This window comes from Schistocerca gregaria, chromosome X (assembly GCF_023897955.1).
Source record: "Schistocerca gregaria isolate iqSchGreg1 chromosome X, iqSchGreg1.2, whole genome shotgun sequence".
Taxonomy (NCBI): domain Eukaryota; kingdom Metazoa; phylum Arthropoda; class Insecta; order Orthoptera; family Acrididae; genus Schistocerca; species Schistocerca gregaria.
The window spans coordinates 313,693,845-313,706,387 of NC_064931.1; the positions used below are offsets into that span (position 1 = coordinate 313,693,845).

The following is a 12,543-nucleotide window of genomic DNA, read 5'->3' on the forward strand; positions in this document are numbered from 1 at the left end:
TCGCAACCCTTACACTTGTAGAAGTTATCCTTCAAAATTCCATTAATCGTGATGTTGGAAGGTAAGTTATAATGCCATGTCAGCTACAAGGTTAGATTACACTAGCAGAGAATAGGAAGTTAACTAGCTTATCAAATTATGCCAACTGGCATCCAAACACTTTTTGACGGCACACCAAAGTAATATATGACCCATCTTAAGGAGGTATACTTATGTAATTCCAATTATTAACTCAAGATACCGACAAACAATACGATGGATATGAAGGTTTATAGTCTTACGACACATATTCGCTGATGTCCTATCAAAGAAGTGTATTCTGATTCAAAATATTGTATATCATATTCCTTTCCCACATTCGTGGTGGAATTAAAAAAAAAAATCATAAATAAAACATATGAAGACCATGATCGAGGATTTTGATAAGGTTTATAAATCGCCGGAACCTAAATATGATAGTCATTTGAACACTATAATTTGGTCTCGTGAATGTACCTATGATCTACAGTGGACTGTTTATTAGCAGTAAAGCTAAATGTATTTGATTCGTAGAAGCGATAGTAGCCGGCAACATAAAGTATGAGCGTTCAACTATAGCCTCACTTGAATAAAATACATTATGTCAAGAATAATTATTAGAAAAAATATGATAAATATTGTCTAATACCTGCAGGAAATTGCCATCACAGTAATTCCGGGCTTGGGGTATGTGAAACACCTCATCAACAAGTGGGATAGGATGCACTTTGTGCAATCTTTCAAATATGAACACTGTGAACACGCTAAACACAAACCACACAGAAAACACATTCCACATGCGATTTATTATACTCTTCCACAAACCCATTTTTCCGTATTTCTGTAACGTCACCAACGGCCAACAATCACACGTTCAAACTCCACACTTTTCAAACCCACACAAAGATCATACCCACAAAGATATTATTTTAATATTTTGTGAAGCCTCCGTACGAATTAGGAACTTGCTACGTTCCACGCGCAAGAAAATTAACGCCAGTTGGTCGACTTTCGAGTGGCGTCACCGACGCTTCTTGTGGAAACAGCCTAGTTCGTGTGGTGGCACTGGAATGACTCTACTTTTAACAAAGCCCCAGAAATTAAAGTAGTTTCAACTTTGTTACACAACTTTTCTTCCGCCATAGCCGATTAGCGTCAATCGACTGCCATGTCGTCACAGAATTTGGAAGAACAATCATGGCATATTGGTTTTCGTGTTGCTATTTCGCCAAGTGAGTCTCTTGCAGTACCAAAAACAATTATCGTTAACAACAATAGTATACTTTATCGAACAATATGAGGAGTAATTTCGTTTGTTGATGCACAAAAAAGAGTACTACTAAGGCAGAAATTTCAAAATATTTGAAGCCTTCCTTGAATTTGTGTACGGTATGGGGGAAATTGTTCCTGATGGTGCTTTACATATTCAAAAGCTAAAAACAAAAAAGCATTCGCCATGCGCACGAAAAAAAACACAACAAACTATTTAAGTCTTATAAGAAGATGCATATCCATGTCCATCTGACAGTCAAAAAGCTGATATCTCGAAGTTATGTACCAGCCATCTACTGTCAGATATTACACAGGTGTGAAAGTAAAAACTGAGACAGGTGATAACAGAAGCTTACAGGATTACTGAAATTGAAACTGACAGTTTCATGTTGAATGATAATGCTTGTCACTATGCCACGAACTACTGGCACTGCACCTACATTCATATATCAGTTTTTTCCAAGCAGCGTTAATAGTCCCATCTACTGGCCCCTTGTATCAATGGCCAACTGCTAAATATCAGTTCTCACACATGAGTAGAAAATAAGAAGAGCCAGTAGCAAAATTAAGTCTGGCCATAATAATGATGATTAACATTTTGAACATTAATTAACATATGTTCCTTTGACAACACCATCATGCCTCCAATAATCTTCTTCTAGGTAGTGGACCTCCCTGCAGTACTGTTCCCAGTCATCAGCAGTTGCTAACAGTAGGGATTCGCTTGCAATCTTAAAGAGACTGTCATTGCATATGTCCCCTGAAAAGTTACATTCGGTAAAGAATCTTTTCATTTTTACCCATGCCGGCTCCACCTCACTTAAAGCTTAACTAAAGGACAGCAGGCAAACAAACGTGTTGCATTTCTCTTTAGCCATTTAGTTTACCACAGATGATTTTTTAGCAGGTTTATGTTTTTGAATGAATGGAATATAGCTTGCTTCCTCATGCTTCATTACAGGTCACACACCTCTTTCGCAGCCACTGTAACACCCTCTCTTTGGTGAAGTATTGTGTGATTGCTTTTTCCACCTATCCATTTTGGCATGGATTGTTGTAAATCACAATTACAGTTTTTTGAGGACTATCTGAGAGAATCATATTCACAAACCAATTTTCAATTTCTTTAATGTGTCTAATAGTATTAGTCACCTTTTGTAGATTCAGCCCAGAATTTCAGCTGGGCCTCCTTGACAAGCCCCTTCCTTCATTCAACACTACCAATAACATGTGTAGAGAAGTTTCACTATTACATAACAATGACAACATCCTCCTTCCATCAAGATTTCCCAAAAGTCATATTACTATTTATTCAAGTTTCAGAGAAATAGAATATTTCTGTAGCTGATCCCCTAAGGTTTCATTCCTATAGTGAAAGCGACTACCTTTCAATACTGTCTCCACACTCTAACAACAAAGACGCACATTTTACCATGTGAATCCAGTGAACTACAAAATATTATTCAGAGATTTAATAGCCCAAGTCTCCTTGATCTTTTTCTCTACTATTGGGAGAAAAATCTGCAGAAAAATCTTCTACACTTCTATTGGTAGTTTCACGACGTCCCTTCGAAGTTATTCAACTGGATTCTCCTAGTAGATCTTGGCCTACGCGAAAGATAGTTGAAAAAAAAAGGTACAAAGTAGATTACATTCTATGTAGACTGTATAGTTACAACTAACAAAAGGTGGTCCTCAGGCATGGGCTCGGCTTTCAGAAACATCCTACACACTTATATAGGTTATGGTACCAGTTATCACACCACACAATCACCATTAATTTAACAAAAATGATGATGACTGTCATTTGTATAAATACGTGTAAAACTTGATATGTGATGCTATTCATACACCCAAACAGTGGTTTAAATCTCCATCTGGCAAACTAAATTTAAAACGTTTGTGAATTCCCCAAATCACTTGAGATCAGTGAATGTGGCAGAAAGGCAGAAACATTCCTGCAAAGTGTTAGGAGTCTGGGTTGGAACAAAGATATCCCATAAGAAGCTAAAGAAGTAATATCTATAAGTTACTACATCCCATACTGACCTATGCATCTGAAACAAGAGGAATGAAGAAATGTGATGTAAACAGACACGTGAAATAAAGTTCCTCAGAAATATAACGGGAGTAACAAGGAGGGATAGGATGAAAAATTAATGGGTAAGGGGAACAATGAAACAGGAAACCATGCAGATAGAATATAAACATCAACACTAAGGTGCTATGGACACTTAAAGAGAATGAAAAACAAGAGATTTCCAGAAAGATACATGAAATGGGGATGTAAACAGAATGAACAAGAGGAAGACCAAGATTAGATGGTCGAAATGTGTGGAGGAGTGTGTTGAAAAAAGAGGTCAGGACTAGATCAAAATGAAAGATGGCAGGAAAACAGGACTGCATGGCGAGGCTTAAGTTCCAAACAAACCCAGCTTGGAGATGCAAACTGTTCAAGATCATGAGATGTTGCTTTGGAGGATGTGATATTATACCTGGGATCCAAGCCTAGATGGTTTTCGGGGCCTTTTCTTGTAGTGGAGAATCGTTTGCCCCTCAGAGCCTTTGTAAGAGGACCAAAAATGGCGAAATCACAGGGAGAGAGGGCCAGACTGTATGGAGTGTGGCCGAGAATATCCCATTTGAATTTCTCCAGGAGTATGAGGCTTTGCATTGTCGAGCAGCAGAATGACCCCATGGGTGAGATTGCTTGGTCGTTATGATTTGATAGCGAGGCGAAGCGTGGTCAAGGTTTGCGAATAGTAGTGTTCATTCACTGTTGTCCCATGCAGCAGAAAGTTAATCAGGAGGAGGCCATCTTGATCAAAGAAGAACGCCATCTCTGAGGGGCAAACGATTCACCTCAAACGATGACGTCCAACTCTACATGCTGAACTGGTTAACATAGCAGTCCCGGGAATTTTATGATACAGTCATTCACGGCCTTGTGTCACAGTGGGACATGTGTCTCAACAGCCAGGGCCAATACTTCTAACATGCAGGTACTCTGTAATTATTCCTCCAGCTTGTTTCTTTTTGAACGCCCCTTATAGAATCCAACCTGAAATTCTGTCAGCCTATACTTGATTGCTGCTGTACATGTGAGGCTCTGAAAATCAAAGTAATGAGCTCGCATTTGAGCGATGCAGCGCAAATAACTGCTTCTGGCAAGACGATAGTACACCAGCGGAGAGCAAAGAAATGTTATAACAAATTAAAGCAGGAGTCTCAAAGGAATGAAAATGAAAACAAGATTTATGCCATTTGCCTAGGTTATATGCAAAATTTAATTGTACCAGTAATTCCCACTCAGATAACAAACTACTTATGTCAAATTAATGTCAATGATTTTGCCATACATAACATCAATTTGATTACTGCCAAATATATCTGTATCATCAAGGGGATGCAAAAACGGGTCCCAATGAAGTATGTTCATTTCTCATGGATTATATGAACATTGAAGTCCCAACAACTGCGAAAGAGTTGTGTGTTTATTCCGATAATTGTAGGGGATAAAATGAAATCATGCACTCTCCAAATATCTTTGTGCACTGACAGGTACAGAAATATATATTTTGAAATGAACACTTTTCCCTAAGAGAGGGCACAGCTCCCAGCCATGTGATCGAGATGTCAGTATCTTTAAGCGGTCACTGAAAAGAGTAGTTCATTTGTACCCAATGAGGGTTATATTGCAGAGAATTATTCACAGCTCAAATAAATTCATCGACTTGATTGTGAAGTGTTTTGAAACTCCAAACACACCAGATTTCAAAAGCTGGTGGCCTCATTTTTATTCCAAGATTGCAGTTTGAAAGGAGACTAGAGGTAGAATGTTCCAGAAGAAAGACAAAATTCATTTTAACTTTCAATCGTTTTCACATTCGTCTCTTAATTCAGAGTTTAAGGTTGTTTTCATTGCTAGGACATTCATTGATGGCTAGACCATAAACGTTTTCAGACTAGGTAGCCCTAGTCAAGTGTCATCATGTTTGCCAATAAACCCTGCATACCTAGCAGGAAAAGTACCTATTAAGAAGAGGAAAACTGATGATTTGAAGAAACTGGTTGCGTATATACCTGATGAGTATCACTAGTGCTCCATGGAGCTGACTTCTGTGACAGGAGGCGGTCAGAATGACGATGATTATTAGAGGAGGAAACGGATGACTTCATCTCATTTCAGTAGCTCCTCATCACCCAGTGACTATCAGGTTTGTTATATCACAATATTCTAACAAATAAAGGCTGTATAGAAACTTTGTGTGGGTAGGCCATTACAGCTATGCAGACGTTAACTCATTCACAAAGGAAGTTCATCAGGCTACTATATTTAAACAATCTGTATAATTCAACTACTAACCATAAATTCATGAAAGATGTTTGGAGGAATCCTAATGTACATTCTCTATTTGATGGTAACAATTTTTAAATTTCTCTTGTGATAGTAAAAAGTGCAGACAGTTTTTCTATATTTCTCAACAGGTAGCTAAAATGGACTGAAGTCCTTTCTTTATGAACCAATTTATTTGAAACATTTATTATTTTATTTTATGCATATCAGAAAAGGCATGTATCTTATTTTAAATATATGTGTGATGGTTGTACAAGCTTGACAAAAGTAATGCTATTTCTGTACTCACTGGTAAGATTGCTGATGGAGGTTTTGCCATTGCAGCTATGGACACATACTGGTTAATTTATTTGGTGAGAGCATATTTATGTTTCTATTATACGATATGTGGATAATATTTGTATTTGAGTAAAGATATATTATTGAATAATTAGTGTAATATTATTTGTTGTTTCACAGAAGTTCACTTAATTCAGAAAATGGTGAAAATTAGTGCAGTACTGGCAGTGTGATAAAGTCTGGTACTGGCAATTTCAAAGCCGTTAACACTTGCCCTGTGGAGTTGAGACAGGAAGTAACAACATTTATGGTGGCAGTACAGTTTCAGCTTGAGAGTAACTTGTAATAAAGGAAATCACCAACTAATTCACAGTGTCTTTTAGTGCACCTGCAAGAAGCAAAACCAAAAATTCGTTTAATGTAACTGATGTGAGATACAAGAGTAAACATATGAGTTTTAAGTGAGTTTTTAGGGCATTGTAAATATCACCCAATACATGGGGAGATGGCAGACAATTGTCAGCTGTAAAATACTGAAGTACAGTTTCTAGTTTCGCCTGATCCAGTACTGCATCTCTAAAGTGAGTATCTGATTTTTTAATAGAACTCATGTCACAGCTCTGCAAGTACTCGAAACTGGCTTTTGTTATTCAAAAGTGGTTCACAAATGGATCTTCGTTTAGAAGTACTACATACATTATAAGTTTGTTTGATGTCACTGTGTTATTTCTGCATAAAATCAAATTCCAAATCGAACATTAATGCTTACTGTTCTTCACATTGGATTCTTGGCTCTGTTCTGATGCCATAACCTGAATTACAACACCAATGTCCATATGATTAATCCCAGCCGATACCATATTAAACATAGTGCAGCTGAACTATTACAGAAGTGTGTATAAACAGCAGCACACGATATCACACACATATCAGCTGTCATGCCACTTGCTGTGGCGTCAATTTTGCTGTATGTGAAATCCCACCTAAGTCTTTATCAGTGTACATCATGTGCAATGATGCACTCAGCTGTATTGATGTTTCAGTCAGCTTATGACACTCATTGCTTTTATTCAAGACAAGTTGGCGATGGAGACTTGTTAAAAGCCATTCAACTTACTTGTATCAATCATATCAAAGTACCATCATATGGAAGACACCTTTAACTATCGACAAAAGAGCATTCATTCTTTTCTTTAGCCCGTAGAAGCTTTGGTAGCATTAGTTCTATTCTCACCAGGACTTTTAATTACTTTACTACCTGAAAATTTCGTTAAAGAATAGGAACTTCAGTAGTTGTTCAACCTGATTATGCTCAAAACCCTTTCTGAAGAGGTAACAATTATCGTAGCTCCAAAACTATCAAATTACTATCACAATAAAATTAATTGCCACCCTACTTCAACTAATAAGAAATGACAGTCAAAATACAATTGCTAATGGCGTTATATGCATGTCAGTCCATCTACACAATATATACTTCACTCGAAAAAAGAAATTAGTCAAAACAGACCTGTAATGAAAGGCAAAGAAATAGAAATTAGTATCACACAGTACCAAGTCGTGTCACTGATTATAAACAATGGTGCACTTATGTAACAACATGCTAAGAGATTCATTTAGAGATAATCTTAGCAAATCTTTTAATCAAAAGATAATAGAACATTTAACATTACCTTAACTGCAACTACAGTGCTGTGCCAAAAGAACATCAGCAGAGACAATTTTATAGCTTTTATTTTGGTTACTACGCAGTTAAGATATATACTGATGGGCTAATAAATTATGACCACTGCCTATTGCAAGATAATTTCCGCCTGGTGGCGTTTTTGGCACATGACATGGTAAGGAAAGTGTGTAAGCAAAGCAGAGATGGATGTCTAATCATGGAATCCACAGACACAAATGACTTTGACAAAGGACAGATTGTTACGCCCTTATGGCGTCAAATGAGCATCTTCGCAGTAAGTTGTCGAAGTATGGTGAAGGCATGAGTAGACAACAAGCTTTCGGATGTTCACATCTTATCACAGAACTAGTTTGCCCTGTAACATAGATAGTCACCAGTACAATACCAGAAGGGAACAAGATCTATATTAGCATTCACGTATCTAACTTTGGCACAGAAAGGGGTGAAATAAGCAGCTGTGAAACTCTTGAAATATACATATATTGACTCTGGTCGTCATATATATTGCTATTGTCTGTGACAAGTAGAAACGCTGGGTGAGGTGTCACACTGGTTAGCACAGTGGACTCGCATTCCGGTGGACAATGGTTCAAACCTGTGTCTGGCCATCCTGATTTAGGTTTTCCATGATTTCCTTAAATCTCATCAGGCAAGTGCCAGGATGGTTCCTTTGAAAGTGTATGGCGAGCTTCCATCCCAATCCTTCCATAATCCAGTGGGACCAATGACCTCACTGTTTGGTCTCCTTCCCCAAAGTGACCAACAAACCAACAAGTAGAATGACCACCAGACTAAATTCATTAGCGTTGCTCACGTTTAGTGTTGCTGCTAGGCCTTTTAGGTATATAGGAGATGTGAACAGCGTCAGATGTTGCATGACCACTATGAAGGGCATGGACATTCTGCATACTCGTCTCAGACAGCATTATCAGCACCTGACAGTTTTTGAAGGGAAAGTCATTGTGGATCTCCTTTTGGACAGCTGGTTGGATCATTTGTGGAGTATCTAGATCTGACAGTGGCTTGATTATGAACTACTTGGGCAGATGAGGGAAGGCATACTTATCATGGAGGTTCCAGTCGACCATATCTGAGGAAGATCGCTGTAGTGTACACCAGGCACATTGTAACTCTCTCACATCTGTAGCTTACATTCAAGAACAAGTAATGGACAATGTTCTGTCATCCCACACAACTGGTTGGGGATTAGCAGCAAAAAGACTGGGGAATTCCTGACCTATGTATAGGCTACTGTTAACACCACAGCACAAATGGCTGCATTTGGGGTGGTACTATAACTAGGATACATGGACTGTTGACTAATGGCATCACATCATGCTCAGAAATGAATCACAGTTTTACCAACCCTTGATGACCATCGCCAGCGAATATGGCGACGACCTGGGGAGACGTCTCATTCTTCCAAAGTTTTGAAGAGGCACAATGGTGTTCCTCCTAGTGTCATGGTGTGGGGAAGCATTGGGTGTGACTTCAGATCACAGTTGGTAATCTCTCATGCTATGGTATTGTGATACCATTTTTCAGCAGAACAACACTCATGCACACATGGCACCTGTCTCTATGAACTGTCAGTCTGATGTTGAGTTACTCCTGTGGCCACCAAGATCTCCAGGTGTGTCCCTGATAGACTATGTAGGACTCACTTGGATGTTAACTACATCTCAGTGCCAGTATACAGGATATGAAGAACAATTTTAAACAGTTGTGGGAAAGCTTACATCAAGAGAAGAAACGCAGATTTATGACATTTTTCTCAACCGAATCAGTGCACGTATTGAAACCAGAGGGATGCAACGTCAAACTGATAAATGGGCTCATGCTGTCCAGTTCTTTGTCAATTAGATACGATTTTACGCGATTTTCTTAACACTGAAATCACTGAAATAACATCACAATCTTTTCAGCCCATTATATATATTTGCCTTTTCCCCATCTGGGTCGTTCCATTGTCCCTCCTAAGAGCCATCAGGCGCATTGTATCTGGCGTTCCAGTAGGTATCTGCAATTTCACTTTTGCAATGTGTAGCTGGAGTCAGCCCTACCAAATACTGCATGTCTTTCAAGAGACACCCAGTGACTACAGAGAGCTTCGATTTGTTTCCCATTACAAACGAACTTATTTTTCCGACCGAATTTCACGTCCAAAACAAAATGTCCAGACATTCTGTGACCAAAATGGTACTGAAACAGAGGATGACAGACTAAAAGCCGTCCACAGCTCGTGGTTGTGCTGTAGCTTTCTGGTTCCCGCGCCCGGGTCCGATTCCCAGCGGGGTCAGGGATTTTCTCTGCCTCCTGATGACTGAGTGTTGTGTGATGTCCTTAGGTTAGTTAGGTTTAAGTAGTTCTAAGTTACAGGGGACTGATGACCATAGACGTTAAGTCCCATAGTGCTCAGAGCCAACTAAAGGCCGAAATACGAAATGTCTTTTTCCAAAGCTGTTTCACAGAGGAGGACTGCACTGTAATTCCTTCTCTAGATTCTCGCACAGATGACAAAATGATAGATATCGAAATAGACGACAGGAGGGATAGAGAAACAATTAAAATCACTCAAAAGAGGAAAGGCCGCTGGACCTGATGGGATACCAGTTCGATTTTACTCATAGTACGCGAAGGAACTTGCCCCTCTTCTTGCAGTGGTGTACCGTAGGTCTCTAGAAGAGCGTAGTGTTCCAAAGGATTGGAAAAGCGCAGAGAGCATCCCCGTTTTCAAGAAGGGACTTCGAACAGATGTTCAGAACTATAGATCTATATCTCTAACGTCGATCAGTTGAAGAATTTTGGAACACGTATTATGTCTGAGTATAACGACTGTTCTGGAGACTAGAAATCTACTCTGTAGGAATCAGCATGGGTTTCGAAAAAGACGATCGTGTGAAACCCAGCTTGCGCTATTCATCCACGAGACTCAGAGGGCCATAAACATGGGTTTCCAGGTAGATGCCTTGTTTCTTGACTTCTGCAAGACATTCGATACAGTCCCCCACAGTCGTTTAATGAACAGAGTAAGAGCACATGGACTATCAGACCAATTGTGTGATTGGATTGAGGAGTTCCTAGATAACAGAACGCAGTATGTCATTCTCAATGGAGAGAAGTCTTCTGAAGTAAGAGTGATTTCAGGTGTGCCACAGGGGAGTGTAGTAGGACTGTTGCTATTCACAATATATATAAATGACCTTGTGGATAACATCGAAAGTTCACTGAGGCTTTTTGCAGATGATGCTGTGGTATATCGAGAGGTTGTAACAATGGAAAATTGCACTGAACTGCAGGAGGATCTGCAACGAATTGACGCATGGTGCAGGGAATGGCAATTGAATCTCAATGTAGACAAGTGTAATGTGGTGCGAATACATAGAAAGAAAGATCCTTTATCATTTAGCTAAAATATAGCAGGTCAACAACTGGAAGCAGTTAATTCCATAAATTACCTGGGAATACGCATCAGGAGTGATTTAAAATGGAATTATTTACCCTTCTGTTTTTTATAAACAAGTAAAATAACTATAACAATTTTCCCTATCTTATCGGAAAAGTAAAAATACCTAATATTCATAAAAATAAAAAGTGAGAGTAATAAAAGGAGTGACAGCCAACAATATTTTTTCACATTTTCTATTGCACTCATTCATATTGTCGAATCTGCTACAAATAATTATGTTACAATGACACTGTATAAGAAACTATCTCATGCAGAAATTCTTAAATGCCCACAAGAGTTTGAGAAACTGCATCAGATTAATCAGATTATCATTTATAAATTTTATCTACATATTACCATAGCAGCAATATGTGTACACTGACTGGCAGCTTACTCAAACACACTTGCAAATTTATCTAGCACTGATCTCGTAAATACATAGGCATGAAATTGCAGAAACTGTCTCTACAATACTAGACATTCTATTACCATGTCTGGTATTTTTCAACATATAAAGTGCCTCATATCAATATGAAATTTACAGCTACACATTCATTGTACATATATATGAAAAGTAATTCGTCCTCCTTTCACATACTTCTCTTTACATCCATGGCAACGACAGTACTGCTCTACAGCTTTTCCTAAAACTCAAACATGCACAAATGCATACAAAACAATGTGAATACATGTATTATTCAAGTTTTGCTATTACCACAACTTGTAGACAAGCAGTTTTATCCCAAAATCTTGTGACTACCCCAGTTTGAAGCAGACGACATCCACAGCGTGCTATGCTTACTCCACAGATATAAGTTCTCTGTGCGTCTCGCTGTATATGCTAGTTGATAGTGCATGTGTAATGTGCTTTACCTCATTTACATGTTTTTAATAGTGGTGTTTTGCAGTTAGAAATAAAAATTAGTGTTTTTAATGGGAAGTATAATAATCACAAGATTCCAGATCAGTATACAATATTTCCAAAGTCCACCCATAGCATTTGAACAAAATCATATCTACTGTTAGAAATCGTGCATCCCAAGGTGAAATACTTTCAAAATTAATATATCAGATCTCTAACTACCAACGATAGATCTAGGTTAGTTTGGAAGGTGATGACGCAGTTGTGAGTTGTTGAATGTGAAAGGAAAATAAAGAGTGTGGTATTAGATTCATTTGTTGCAAAGTCTGATATCCACTGTCACATAATGTTTAGAGCACATATCAGTATAAAAACACACTAGAAAGTAAATTCAGAAAATCATACATTGGATGATTGAGAAGATCAAGCTGAGAATTTTCATGTATATTGTATAAATATATCGTTGTATACTACGAAAAAGGCAAGACAGGGTTTCACTACATAACTTTTAACAAGCTGATAATACTAAAAGTCTCCTGGCGATATGAGAAAACTTTAACAGTGAAAATTCCTCATTTTCATTTGCAATCAGCTGATATACTCATATAATACTTTAATGT

At 38.2% G+C, this 12,543-nt stretch overlaps 1 protein-coding gene across 1 annotated transcript in view; it reads right to left on the minus strand.

The window, feature by feature from the left end:
- Nucleotides 1–933, minus strand: part of LOC126298900 (putative Dol-P-Glc:Glc(2)Man(9)GlcNAc(2)-PP-Dol alpha-1,2-glucosyltransferase) — a 98,928-nt gene extending 97,995 nt beyond the window's left edge. The window contains exon 1 of the mRNA XM_049990438.1: nt 668–933. Within this exon, the coding sequence (XP_049846395.1) occupies nt 668–847 (180 nt within the window). The 5' untranslated portion in view covers nt 848–933. The remainder of the gene's footprint in view (nt 1–667) is intronic.
- Nucleotides 934–12,543: the final 11,610 nt, after the last annotated feature.